The sequence below is a fragment of the Sturnus vulgaris genome, chromosome Z (genome assembly GCF_052056855.1).
Source record: "Sturnus vulgaris isolate bStuVul1 chromosome Z, bStuVul1.hap1, whole genome shotgun sequence".
Taxonomy (NCBI): Eukaryota; Metazoa; Chordata; class Aves; order Passeriformes; family Sturnidae; genus Sturnus; species Sturnus vulgaris.
In genome coordinates, this window is record NC_142283.1 from 18,047,921 (window position 1) to 18,063,033 (window position 15,113).

Here is a 15,113-nt window from a genome sequence, read left to right on the forward strand (position 1 = left end):
GGGGTGCATGCCTTGTCAGCTTCTAAACCCTTCTCCATTATTTTGTTAAACTGAGCAATCCCAGGAGAAGATGATGTGTTGAGTTAGCTGTAACATGAGACTCTTGCTCCCTGCTTCTGGAAGAAAGTGCAGCCTGTGCTGAGCAAGTGCTGGCTGGACTGTGGTAATTTCAGTGAGTCCCAGGGGTCACAGGCTGTGGAGATTCTCACTTCTGTCCAGATTCCTCTGGGTGTAGCACGTTTGTTGTTAAAGAATTACTTTTTTCATCCTAGCTCAGACTTCACTCTTGCCAACCCGTCCCTCTTTCAAGCTGTGGATAGAGGAAGTCTATTTCTTGTTTCCTAGCGTGTACCTCTAGCTCACACAGCAGTTAGCTGAGCAGCATCGACTGCAGCCCAATGGGGCTTTTCCACTCTTCCATATTTAACAGCCATCGCTTGGGATCTGGCCTAGGGTTAAATTTAGTCCTTTAGGCACCTAGTTGCTGATTATAAGTCCTCCTTGTTAGGAGGTAGGTGATGGGTTGGTGCAAATGTTTCCCTTTCTTGGCCTTCCCTTTTCTTTCTTGACCCAGAACCCTTTGTGAAAGGGTGAAAGGACAAGCAGAGTTATTTGAAACATGATACAATGGTTAGACCAAGGAAACCCTGGGCTTCCAGTGCTTTCTTGTCCTTCAGACAGGAAAGATACTAGGTCTCTCAAACACATATTTGCTCAACTGTGCATAGCACAAATGAAACAAAATGTTTGGGTTCTCTTTCATGGTTTCTTTACATCATTCAGTCTGCTTTTGGGGGTTTTTAAAATTTACTTTTCTGAAAATGAATGCGCAACTTCACAGCAGTGATACCAAAATGGCAAACAAGTGCAGCTAGTACAGGATGGCAAAGCTCCTTTTCAGTGTTTATGTATTTAAATAGCAGGATGCTATCCAGGGCACTTAGAACAGTACTATTTAGAGTTGCATGTGCTATCACATCAGCAGTGATCAAGCTTTGCTGAGGAATGTGTGTCTGTGATTATGATAAAGACCATGTCAAGAGAAGCCTACTGTATAGCACTGCGGCTCTGAGCAAAGCATTTTCAGAATTTATTATATTTCTGCTTTTGTATAAAGGTCTCACTTTTATACATGAAGTTTTAGAGAAAAAAAAAACCTTCCCTTGTATGTAAATAACTAAATAAATCTTTTTTTTTTTTTGCTTAGCAAACTTAACAATATTAACTGAGTTAATTTCCCAGAAAGACTTTTTGTAGTTTTGGAATTACACTTCTAGCATGTGTAAAATTTGGAATTTTACACTTCTAGCATGATAACTTCTAGAAATACATGGGAATATGAGGACATGAATCAATATTCAAGTTCTAAAAATCAAAAGTGCTGGCATGAACTGATATCTGTAGCTGATAGGCATGTGTATGTTTGGGCATCTCCTCCAATGTATCACCAAAGCTGGATTTTATGTCCATGGAAACAGCAGACCTGTAACTGCCTAAAATGCACTGAGACTTAAACCCAAAGAGCATAATTTCATTACCTGAATGTCACTTCTGTATATAGATATTGCACAAGTTGTCGGGATCTATGTTGTGATTTTGTAGATTGAATGAAGCATAGGTAGACTTCCTTTAAAGTTACAATACAGTGCATAGAATCAGGATTTTTTTCTTATTCTTAAGCAAGCCACATGTTTTGAAACAAAAAGAGAAGTTACCTTCTGTAAAAGTATATATAGTAATCTCTCTCAGTAGTCTTAATTTTTATTATTATAACACATTTAAAATACATCTCTCAGCTCTGTGTCCTTGCAATGCAAGTGTGGTTCAGGTATGAATCTGTTTAAGGCACTCACCATGATTTTAACAAATAATAGTTGGCCTGTTTCTTAAAAAAAATTAAAAGTGAGCATAAATTGATTTCCTGTATATTCTCAATACTGCTATGACCAAGGAGGGTGTTTTGCATTCAGAATCATTTCTGTGCAGTAATCCTGTATAAATGTGCTGGCGCCAAGCCTACCCAGAGATGCTCAGCACAGCCAGACCTCCCTGTGGAGAAGGTTCTTGTTGGCATCCTAGCTTTTACAAGCTGTGATTCCTCCTGGGCTTATATTCTTCAAGCAGGCAGATTGTTCTCCACATTGTGGATGCTTGCAGTGCTAGGATGAGATGCTCACCCAAGGACTGGATCTCCTTCCAGGAAACATCTTCTGCTCCATGGGAGGGAATCCAAGATTCTCATTGTTGTCAGCAAAGTTTTTTCTTCTGATAGTTTGTTGTGACTGTTTGAAGTACTTAAAAATCTAGAGCTAAATCATCTCAAAGTGTCATAGCAAATTCTGCAGACTACTTGGCAGTTGAATATTTCAATTTTTCTGTCTGTAATCTCAACCATAGGGTTTTAATGAACCATCCCCTATGTATCATGTAGAGACAGCTAAACTTCTGAATTGTTTTAGTCTGCTGCCTTTGCTTGAGAGGAAATTTGTAGAAGTACTAAGGAGATGGAGGAAAATATATCAAATAGGAACAGAGACATCTAGCTTGTTAAATTGCTAATCATGTTGCTTTGAGAAGGGTATTTAAAAATACTGACAAAGAGCAGATGGATGAGCAGGTTCAGTGCCATCTAAAATTAATGCGGTGCACATGCTGGGGATAAATAGGAGATATTAAAGAGCTGGAGAACATGCTATGGCTTAGAAATATTTCTCTGATCCCTACACATAAAGGCAAGCTTAGGGTTTTCCTTTGCAGTCTTTGTACAAGTCATACATCTCAAATGTTTAACTAAACCTACTGCCTTGCCTGTGTTTTGTAATCCTAGCATGCTCCTGCCTCGTTTTTTTGTTGTTTGTTGTTGTTGCTTTTTTGTTTTCTGGGGTTTTTTTCCAGCGTCATACATGTTGTAAATTGCAGAAAGGTGGATTACTGTATCTGCCAAAAGTTTAGATTTCTTTTTTCTTATCTTTCTGAAGGCATTTCATAATCACAGTGTGGGCAACCTGAAAAATCTACCATATAGAAGATCTTAAAAAAATAAGTCTTCCTAGATAATGAATGTGACAACAAAAGTTGTAATTTCTGGTGGTAATCTCTACAATAGAGACCCATTGTGTGGAAAGTCTTAGAGAAGCAAGTTTAAAGATCTTCATGTGCAGGTCCAGTAAAATGTACTTTAGAGACCATGATGGTCTGTAATCCTGCTGGGCCAAGCTGAAAATGGCTCATAAAACGGTTGCAGCAAAAGCCAAGAGATGTCACTGTGAAATACATGGAGATGTCAGAGGGCTGGGGAGTTCCATGCAGCTGTGGCCTCCCATATGTTATTCATGTTCCACTGCAGAGGTGACTCACAGTTTAAGTGTGCAGCAGCAGCAGCAGAAGGGTTTTGAAGGCAGGAGGGAGTTTGAGGAGCACTGTGTGTTAGTACAGCAGGACATCCCAAACTCATCTTCTGCTGCAGAGGTAAGTACAGAAGTGTCAGGAAGTCTTTGACTGCTTGGTGTGGAATGGGGATCTCCATTTCCTACATGACACCATGGCTTGTCCTTATAAAGTGCCTTTTATTTGGCAGGCTATTGTCAAAAAAATTCATAATAGTTCCTTGTTCCTACTGCTGCTTCTAAGTGAGGATGTGCTTGGCCCTTAGACAAATCTGATCATACAGTACTTTGCTGAGAGATGCAGATATGAAAGTAGAAAGATATAGCATGATACTATACTGTAATTTCTCCATATATCCTTAATTATTAAAGTTTTAATTTCCTTTTAGTTAAATAACTAAGTTTTATAGTCAGGCCTATTCCTGGTGGCAAATTTAAAACATGACTTTGGCATATACAGCTACCAGAGCACTTTTTTCACACGCATGAAGTTACAGTGATGACTTCTTTTTTTTTTCCATTGTTGCCAAGGCATAGCAATAATACGTGAAGTAAAGGAGTGGAAGGGAGAACTCACAGCTTCAGACTGCAGTTCTCCAAGGACATAAATGTGAGTTAATTTGAGGTTTTGGTTGTGGATCTTCCACATAACTCCCAAGAAATTGCTAGAAACACAAGGAAGCATATGTCCCATATAAGATCCACTCAACTAAAAATCTCCACGTCCAGAGTATGGAGATTCTGTAACCTGTGAGTTTCATCATTTTTAGTGGGCACCAGGAAACCAAGTAAGAACAGGTATTCATGTTGTACTGTGGTTGTGGGACAGATATCTTGAGTACCTGTCCATGCAATCAATGTCAGGAAAATAATTACAGTGTCATAAACATGACTAGATTAAATGGCAAACTAGGCTTTCTTTCCTCATTGTAGATGTTTGGAGGCTGAGTTATAAAGACCATTGGAGATTTGCATCAAAGTGTCATTTCATTTAGGCTTTGTACTTTTGGGGAGAAACGAGAATTATAGACTACAGTCATCAGAGTAGCTGTGTATCAATAGAGCTCAGGTTGATGCAGAAGAGAGCAGGATATTGCCTAGCTGATTCCTGCCATGTCCCACAAAAGATAAATCCTTAATCAGATCCTTCATTAGCATAAAGTGTGGAAAAAATGGTTTATGCCAGGGATTACTTAGTAAAGGTAGTTAGTGGGAGAAATTATGCATTGAAGAAAAATACAAAATCCATCAAATTAATCTTTGAAGTACGTGGAGTTTGAGTCTCCTCTCTCTTAACACTGAGATAATTGAAGAATAATTCCATTTCAGTGACTTAGAGCACTAGATGAGTTGGAAAGGAAATTGAGCTTGCTTGCTCTCCCAGGATTTGCAAGTTTTCTATTTTTAAGGCAGAAATGTTTATCTTTAAAATTTGTATTTCTATATTTAAAGAAAGAATTGTGATCCCATGTCACAGAGTAGAAGAGCCCTTGTCCCATGATCTCCACCTGTTTAAGTCCAGACTGAAGTCTTTATGCCATTGTGGGGGTTCAGTGCTAGTTTGCTTAACTTTGATGATGGTTTTAGTATTTGCGGTCTTAAAAAAGCCAAACTGGATAATGCATATTAATTGTTTGATGAATCTCTGAAATAAACCTTTGTTTTTGTTGTCACTTTTACAATATTAAATTCTTGTGTGAAGATTAAAATGTCAGTTTTTTCAGAATTATAAGAAGGCAGAATTCCTACTGAATTTGAAAGTTGGTTCTTTCATTTTTTAGAGGCCTTTTTTTAATATTCTATGTTCATTGTTTAACTTCAAACAACATCTTGACATATAGTTGTGCTGTCAGTATGGTTAGTTGACTGAAATGTTTTTATGTCTGCCCTGTGGGTCTTTGTTACTAGCAAACCCCTGGAATATTTCTTTTTTAGTGATTTCTTTTCTATGTCCAACTTAAGTATAAGAAAATGCATTCCATTGGTGCCCAACATGTCATCAAGCCCAGTAATGTTCAAAACCAGAAGAGACATGGTCGATTTTCTTAAAATTTTCTGTTAGTTATATACCCTGGGAGAGCATTTGTGAGGAGGAAAATGCATGAGGCATGCTGAAGTAACCACATATTTCTTCATTATAATTTCTGGTCAGAAAGTTATTGCACTGTCATTACTACAGACAATAGAATCTGCATGTGAATTGTTGATGAATATCATTTTATGAAAGCGAGTTGTTGATGACAACTTCAATATGAGCCATCTTTGTGTGCTTGGGGAATTTGGGCCTTGTGCTTGTTCGAGTTAGCACAGTAATCCCTGCTTCCAGATATCCTCTAACAAAGAGGTAATCCTCTGGTGCAGCTCATTGTTCACTATTCTGGTCTCAAGAGGAGAATTACATTAAGCAAAAATCATTTCCTTGCTCCTCCCCTTGCTTCTGGGCAGAGAACAACATGGTTCACATGTAGAAATTCACATCTTTTGTTGAGGAAATCATGTATGCAATGTGCACATGAGTCTCCTCTCTCATTAAAGGCTGACACTGTTAAAATTGTTTTCCCATTTTTAAATTCTTCCTTCTTTTTGTTGCTCTTAACAGTGCCAAATTTGTGCTTATTTACGCTAGGGTTTATTCACACTTGTTTTGAGGCTTTTTACACCCTGACATTGCTGGAAAAGAGAAACAAACCTTGAAAAAAAGTTTTAATTGTTTTTCCAGATTAGCACCAAAGCATATGATCTTTCCCTGTAGTCAGTTTTTTGCTGGTACAGAGTTGGTGAATGCATACAGGTGACTAGAATGAAATTTGGCACTGCTGGATCCTGTAAGGTTTCTGACTGTATGATCAGTTATGGATTGAGCAACATGTACTCTTCAGGTGTGCTTGCTCCTTAAGCTCTGGTTTAGCTTTGAATCCATCACTGAGTGTAGACTTGGGCGATTCTCTAGTGATGGCTGGGATGGGTCTGCAGTCTAGCTGGGTCAAGTGTGGACAGTCTAGAGCAGATAGCCAGGGCTCTGCTCATCCACACCTAATTATGGATGGTTTTGACGTGAGCTGTGGCCAGGCTAACCTCTGTGACTGTTACGGAAATGATGGAAATGCACAGAGTGCTTATGCTCTATTCTTAAACCATCTCTTTGACATCTCGGCATAGGCTGTGTCATCTCACACACTTGGAAATATCTCTGTAAGCCAGTGCTTTCTGGCAAAGATTCTGAATGAAACTTTGTGTGAGAGTTTTGTAGTTTGAATATGTCTAGGGCATATGTGGGATCAGTGAGCAGGGATTCAGACTTGAAAAAAATTCCACATAAAATGCCAAGTTAGGATATAGTTCAACTTCCTGTAAAGGCAGTGATAAACATTTGAAGCATAAAAAAGGAATGAGGACATTTGGGAACACATGTTTTTCTCAGTAGAGACATTAATAACCATTTTAACATTGTTATTTACCTCCTGCTGCTTGACTGGAAAGAGCAAATTGTAAGTGTGATTTCAGAATTAATCATTTTCTTCAAAGCTAGACTGATTCAAAGCTCTAAGTAAATTACTGGGTTTATTGTTAAAAATGTTCACATCATAGAATAGGTGACTGCTTTTATCCCATAGTTCTCAAAACAGAAAGAGAAAATTGCTGCTGGTTTTTTTTATTTAAGGTCAGGTTGAAAGAAAGAGAGAAATTAGGTTGGTGGTTTGTTGGTATATGGGGTGGGATTTTTGGAATGAATCACCTGGTTTAGATGTCATTTTATATGCCATACATGGAAAAGAAGAGGCTCATTTACTTCAACTGGCATATGGAGGGCAGCTCTGTCATAGAGCAGGTCCCCTGTGATGCTTAATTTTCACTCTTTCCTGTCTCTTCTTGGATGCACTTCATCACTTTGTGCTGGATACAGTTTTAAAAAGGATGCGCAGAGACTTTCACAAAATGCCAGATGGAAATATTTCAGAGATTTCAGACTAATGCCTCTGATACTCTGATCATCTAAAGCAGGAAAGAATATTTCAGAGACATGTGATGTCCAAAGTGAGAATCTGCACAGAACAAAGAAAACAAGCAGTAGAATTCCAAGAAGATTGTCTTGGATGGGAAGAACAGGTGAATTATATGAAAGGGACTTTTTCTTAATACTTTTTTGAAAATCCCAAAACAAGAATTAAAAACTCCCATCTCTAAATCTGATTGGATTTTTCTGCCCTATTTCCTGCAATGCTTTTTTTGTAATAATATCCCTTATAGGTATTATCATTGTCTTTTTAAAAGTGCATTTAAAATACAAATTTGTTAATTCCAATTTCAGCACTCAAAATTGCCTCTTAGCTGGAAGCCACTCAATTGCTTTCTACAAAAAAAAACATGCAAAGTTTTCTGAAAAACCAACAAAAGTATTTTCTCTGGAAGCTATCCAAAAAATCATACTCCTTCTGGAAAATGCCACCTGTTCATATTGGCTGACTTTTTGGGGGGTATATTCCATAAAACTTGGCTTATGAAAGTCAATTCTCTTATGGCAGGTGAGGAAAAAGGAGAAGGGATTTTCTTCTGCCTTTGTTTTCCGGGTTTTTTTTTCCCAGTTGCCTAGAAAGCAATAGTTTTTTATTAGTAAGACAAGAGTCAGAGTATCTTAACATCTAAGTCACAGATTAGACCAAGTTGGTCTTATACCTACCAGAGGGAAGGTTGATGCTGCCAGAATTTCTGAACTCCAGGAAATACAGCTCCATAGGAGAGACCAGCTCCACAAGCAAGGCACACCTAACTGTGTAAGGAGGAATTCACTTGAGGGTCACGTAGTTGTACAGTTCTTTATTCCATTCTAATGGTACAAATTGATTGAGGGGAGAATATGAGAGCTTGAAGGAGAAAATGTGGCCTTTTTGTTGACAGTTAAGTTAATGGAGTGAGAGTTTTTTGGCTGGGTGTCAGTGTTCTATTGCATAACCTTCTTAGAATATTTCCTGAACTTTTCATTAGGAGTTACGTTTTTCAGCACAAGTGTCTTTGTGTTCTGTTTCAAGTGGTAATCTGGTCAATCAAAATTTCATTTTAGCAGCACCTGTTGATTAGTCACTCCCTTAATTCACATGTCTTGTGAAAGAAACATAAATAATTACTGTGATTTCCTGAAGAACAGAATTCAACGCAGAGAGCAGTAAGACTCAGAGCTATCTAGCCCATGTGAAGTTCTCTGGTGAGAGGTGCCTTTTCCCTTTGTATTTTCCCTGCTTTAGAAAACATCACCTGAATGCTTTTAAAGCTTGTGTGTGTAGGTGCACAGAATTAAAAATATTAAATTCAATATGAATGAGTGCAAAGGCTTCAAGGAGTAGTTGCTTTGATTAATTCCTTCATTGTTTGTGCCTCTCACATTTTAGCATATCTAGTATATCATATGACCATGACACGTAAATCAAAAGCAGGGGGTTTTGCTGGCTTGTATTAGCTTTTTCCTGTGAATCTGTATACATTAAACATCTGTGAAGTTTTGAATGGCAAGGATTAATTTCTTACACTTCTGAATCAAGAATGCCTTCATAAGATCTGCACAAGTTATGTCAGTGAAAATCTGGTGTGTCTTCTGGGACTGGGTTTCTTTTCAAGGTGATTGATAATGGACTTAATGTCTGTCCCCAGGCAGTCACTAAAGATAACTCCACCTCGTCTGGTAGGCATCTGTTCAAACCTGTTAAGAACTTAAGAACTCTCCAGTACTTTAAGTGGAGAATGCTCCTGCCCTGTGACACTAAATATATAAATGAATAATGTAGTAAGAGTAAAGCAACACATCTGAAAAAATATGCTAGGTGAAAGGTGAATGTCCTGAATTCCTTTCTGTTTTCTTTTGCTGAAAGCTTGTCCACCAGGAACGTACAAGCCTGAAGGTTCACCGGGTGGAATCAGCACTTGCATCTCATGTCCTGATGAGAATCATACTTCTCCACCAGGAAGTACCTCCCTTGAGGATTGCACATGCCAGGAGGGATATCGTGCTGTAGGACAAACCTGTGAAGGTAAGTGTTTCCATCCAGGAACAGAATACCCCTGGAATGCACAATGCAGTGCTGGGACAATTTTTTTATGTGAGTCTGCACTGTGAGGGACATGTCAAATTGCATGCAAGATTTTCTCTGTCATTCCAAACCATCAAACATGCCAAAGTGGAAGCTGAGTTAGAAGTATTAAAAGATTGTTTTCCTTCAGTGGCCTATTGCACTCCAGCTAGTAACCACATTGTTGTGGTTGTTTAATTATTCAGTTGTTCACTGTCCTGAACTGAAGCCCCCTGAAAATGGTCACTTTGTCCAGAATATCTGCAACAATTACTTTAATGCTGCCTGTGGAATCCGATGCAAAGCAGGATTTGACCTCGTGGGAAGCAGCATCCGGCTTTGTCAACCAAATGGGCAGTGGTCTGGATCAGAGGCTACTTGCAGAGGTATGTGTTTGAAAAGTATTTTTTCTGTTGTTCATTCTTAGCAGTGGTTTTCTTTACTCTCTACAGGTCAGGTGCACAGATCTGATCCTGTTAGCCCTTGTGTGAAAGAAAGTTCCAAAGGTTGGCTGCCATGCCAATCCCTCTGTTTCCTTCCTTTCTAAAGTGGAAGGAGGACTTCTACAACAGAGAAAGCAGAGCAAGATTTACTAGATGGGCAGCCTTTTGCAAGTGAACATACAGTCTCTTTCTTTAAACCTCTCTTCACCCCTGTCTACCTAATTTGTATGAATTCTTTTTATCTGCACTGTAAAAATCCAGTGAACCTACCAAGCATTTAAATATGTAACAAGACCTTGCCACCTGGCTGTTTTAGATCATCCACCACACTCTCAGCATAGAGGGGTGTTGGTGTTGGAAGACAACTGTGAAAGAATTCCAATTTGATCTCCTACAATTTCTTCTTACCAAAGATAGGAAAGCCTGGGACTTGAACAGGGTCTTCAGAAGAATTTTGAGTGGAATGACTGACAATATCCTAGAAGTTCACTATAAAAGAATGTCAGCCAGAAATAAACAGAAGGTGTGAAAGAGAGGAGACACAAGGAAGAGAATCCTGAAAAACATTTCTGGATTTTCTGATAGGAACCGAGTTTTGTTTTACTGCAACGAAACTTCCTGAGGTTGGGTTTTTGATGATTTTGAATGTAAACTGCAATCCCATGCCTGTATATCTGCATGGTATGTCTTCCAAGGATAGAATGAAAAAAAAAAACCCAAGTAGAAGCCCTTATCTCAATAGCCACAAGATGTAGTTCAGCATGTTTAATTTGACTTGAATGCCCTTGACATTAATGATCTGCACTGGAAGCTAGTAAATAAAAAGCCATCTGTAATAAAAAGCTCATTCTGTAACTCTTGTCCTGGCCTTGTGTTAAGGGCAAAAGGCAGGATTGATCTTCGGAGGAATTAGTGCTTTATGACAGTACAGCAAACACTACAGTCCTGAAAGAAACTGCAACTTATGGTTCTGAAAGGAAGAATCTGAGCTAGAAATCAGTTTCTCAGGACATTCTTCATATAGCAGTTTACTTCACCTTAGATTTATAGGAATTTTCTTCAAATAATCCCAGAAATCTTAGGTTTCCTTTTTAGCTTCCAGTGAGAAGAGGAGAAGGTTTCAATAGAAAACAAATTGCTGGTCAGTACTGTGAGGGTATCTTGAGTAGCAGGACTTGGAGCTGTGGACTTTTCCAGCAGCTAAAACTTAGACTGAAGATTCATGCTGCTTCAGGCAGACTGGGATACTGTAAAAGAGCCTCTGTCAAGGCTGCAGTCACACAGCCACCATTTCTACAAAAAAAATCTGGGAAAAGCTGCAGACAGCCACAAAGAAGGGATGCTTCATCTTCTCTTTCATGGAGAAGTGGAAGATTCTAGTAGTTGCTGAAGCATTTAAACAAATTCACCTATTTGGTATTGGGGTGTGATCTTTCTTTAACAGGGAATTTGGAAGGTGAGGGAAAAGTCTGCATTGAGATACTGTCGCTATTGAGCTAATATCCTTTGAAGCACTGGAAGGATATATTTTTGCTTTGTGTGTGCCGTTGTCCATCATACTGAAGACTTTCAAATTTAAAAAAAAGAAAAATTTAAAAATCCCACTGTTACATGTGCTGGGTCTGCTAGTCGTGATTCACTCTATGTGACAATGAAAGGGAGCAAGATCAAAGGCATGGTTTATAGCTGTCTTGTTAATCCCAAGAGTATTTTATCACATAAATTAGGAAGAGGAGGGTGAAGGAAAATCCCTTTCCACTGCTTTGGATTTTGACATTAAATACTCCTCAGTTCTTTTGCTAGCTAAAATCTGCTGTGCTATTAGAAAGTCATTAATGCAGTCATATGTCATGCAATTAACAGTCACCCAGAGAAAAAAAACCAACTGCAAACCATATATTTAATCCAAAAAAAATTTATTAGGAGAAACCCCAGAGCAAGCAGAATATACTGTTATTGTTGTTGCTGCTTTCACTGGCTTTATGGAAATGTTTCTTGGTCATGGAAAATGTGTTACTGATAAGAAGATGGGTTGGTGTTTAATGTTTGGAGCCATGACCAAGGTAACATGGGCTGAGGTACAGGTTTCTGCCAGAGCCATGCTGAGACACTGAGAAAGCACGAGCATTGAAACACTTGAGGAGGCAAGAGCACTACAGCTGTGTACTCCTTTCAGAAGAAATGGCTAGACAGCAGATAGTGAAGGGACTGCCTCCTCTGCAGGTACGTTCACATTGACAAGAGTTTCCTTAGTGCTCTTAATTCATTCAGGCTTCCTAAGTAGTAGAGTTTGATAGAATTTGCTTCTCTTTATTGCAGATTGGTGAAAGCCTTAAAAGAGCAAAGTTTTTTGTGCATAAAGTACATGAGATTGAGCTGTAAATAAGTTTTTCTTACTCCCCATACTAGAGTTAAGATACAGCGTATTATGAAGCTGCTCTAAACCTCAGAGTGTTTCACAAAACAAACATTTCAAGATAATTTTAAATACACTTCCTAAAGAATGTCTGTGTATATGCAAACACAGGAGTAGTAGTACCTTCAGAGAGTAAACATGAGACAGTGGTAATATAAAGATACATTAGGTACATCTGGGTGGCTTATTTTCCTTCTTTTTTATCCCATATTCATAGGTTTTGCTACTTTTTTCCACTTAGGTGCAACCATAGCTGTTTAAAAAAATACATTATTTAACATCTGTTGTTTGTAGCTCTCAGAGGCTGTGTAGTTACTATTAATTATAGAGCTGGCTTACATTTGAAGTAGCATTCAGCCTACATGCCCATTAATTAGTTTGAGGTGTCTAGTAGTGTCCACTTGTGTGCAGAGTACACACAGAGAACAATTATTGGAGAAAGGAGAGGTTGCCAAGCTTTGAGTGCATTTGTAGAGGAGATCGTGTTTTGCCTCCTACCTGCCAGGAGCAAATTAACCTCATTGGTAAAATCAGCTTCCCACATCACAGCAGAGAGGCAGCTATCTGAAACCACCTATCACCAGAGGTTGCCCTCCTGCCAGCAAGGTAAACAGAAACAATCAAGTGAGAGCAGAGTTCCTCTTGTGAGGAAGGGATGAGAGGCTGGGAGAGCTGGACCTGAGCTGGGAGAGCTGAGAGAGCTGGAGCCTGGAGAAGACTGAGATGGGATCCTATCAATGTGTATAAGTATCTGAAGAGGAGAGGGCCAGGCTCTTCTTGGTGGTGCCAAGCAGTGGAACAAGAGGCAGTGGGCAGAAATTGATGCAAAGTAAGTTCTACCTGAGTGTAAAAAGAACTTCTTTACAGTGAGAGTGACGTGAGCCCTGGAACAGGCCACCCAGAGAGGCTGGGAGTCTCTCTCACTGGAGATACTCAAAGCTGTCTGGACATAACCCTGTACAATGTGCTCTAGGATGAGCAAGGCAGAGCAGAGAGGTTGGACTAGATATGCTCCAGTGGCCCTTTTGAACCATAGCCATTCTGTGATTTTGTGAGTTTAGGGAACAGCAGTCTTCTTGGTTATATTTTTGTGCAATCATGCTGTTTGCCCTTATGTGTTTTTATCCCTCTTTTGAACATACTGAACAGTATCTGCCAACTTCAGTTGAGATCAGTTTTAAATCAGAGTTTTCCACTAATTTTGGAAAGCCAATAGCTGATTATTGGTGTATCACCATCACATACTCATCTCTAGACAGTCAGTGTGTACAGCTTAGCTACTTGAGGGACCCAAGGGCTAGGCAGTGTGTAGGTAATTCAGAGTTTTGTCTGGAAGGGACCAAGGACACAAATGCTGGAGCATGACATCCTAGCTGAAATGGATCTGCACTGAAAAGGCAGTACAAAGGAAAAAGGTCTTACTATAAAATCTTGGGTTATGACATTGAAACAAGGAACATGAACTGGGTCATACCATTGCTACTTTTTTCTTACTACGATCATTCATCTCTTCTGGGATCAATCTTAATTACAGAGTAGCTTTGTGCTAGATTGCAGGATCAGGATTCAGTAGTAAAACCGTAAGATAATCTGCTGATCACTCTTCACCTCCCAGCTTCCCTTTCTGCATACACATCCTGCACAGGACTGCATTCTCCTTGGAATCACACTGCTTTCAGTGTTTGTAAGACATTACAGGAGAAAAGCCTCTGTGCTGAGCAGCAAGCAGGACTGTCTCCCTGCCTGACACCTGAAAGGGTCTCTTTTGTCTCAGCAACAGCCTGATTTGTTCCTTTCATTTCTCACCTGGTATACAAGCCATATAAACGGGCTTGTATTCCTTCCTCCTGTCTCCTCTAGCATGCTGAGCATCTTCTCTTCTGATTTGCTGACACGTGTCTATATTCTGTGAATACAGTCCAGAGTGCCTGGGGAAATTCCTGAGTACTGGGACGCTGTCATCCAGCCTGTTCATAAGGTCTTAGCCTGGTCCCTGGTGTGTACTCAGCCCGTACCAGCCTGCCGGCTTGAAATCCCACCAGAAATTCTCGGACATTGTTGGAGACGAGAAACTCCCAAGAACGCATACTTTTTCACAGGATTCCATTTGTCTGCAGCTGTTCTGTTTTGAAGGCCGATAGACATTACCAGTTCAGGCCACACACTGTGTATCAGATGTACATTTTGTTTGTTAGTTTGAACTTATGTCAAAACTTAGGCGACCTTGGAAGTGTGTGCCCAACCTCACACATTCTATGTAAGATTGTTTCAGGAAGAGGAAGATATCAAGCCTTTGAAAAAAATCTACTCTCCACTAGCTCTATGCCCTAAATTCGTAAAAACTACTGTAACGAATGTACAAGACAGTATCTCTCCTACCTCTGAAAAACTGGACAAATTAGTGTAACTCCACTGATACTTAGAGCTGAGAGTGAACTGGTTTTGTTTTTTTTCCTTTCGCAGTTCGAACATGTCCCAGACTTCGGTCTCCTCAAAACGGACACATTAATTGTTCAACAGCTGATATTTCCTACAAGACAGTATGTTTTGTGACCTGCAATGAGGGCTATGAAATTGAAGGAAATAGCAAACTCACCTGCCAGGGAACCTCTCAGTGGGATTCAAAGGAGCCAAAATGTGTGGGTAGGTATCTGATCTAACTCTGTCTTTGTTAGAGTGTAGCCTTTTCTCACATGCTTTCACGGGTGAGAAATTCTTCATATTATAATAACTGGTGAAGCTATGATATGAATGAGAATTTGTCTATGGATGTTTTATGGTCTTAGAAGTTGAGGAAGGGCAAAAGAAT

General features: G+C 39.4%; 1 protein-coding gene across 2 annotated transcripts in view; it reads left to right on the plus strand.

The window, feature by feature from the left end:
* SVEP1 (sushi, von Willebrand factor type A, EGF and pentraxin domain containing 1) overlaps nt 1-15,113 on the plus strand; it is a 119,703-nt gene that overhangs the window by 29,874 nt on the left and 74,716 nt on the right. For both annotated transcript variants that reach the window (XM_014884085.2, XM_088157354.1), the window contains exons 4-6: nt 9,248-9,406; nt 9,652-9,831; nt 14,768-14,947. In XM_014884085.2, coding sequence (XP_014739571.2) covers nt 9,248-9,406; nt 9,652-9,831; nt 14,768-14,947 — 519 coding nt within the window. The remainder of the gene's footprint in view (nt 1-9,247; nt 9,407-9,651; nt 9,832-14,767; nt 14,948-15,113) is intronic.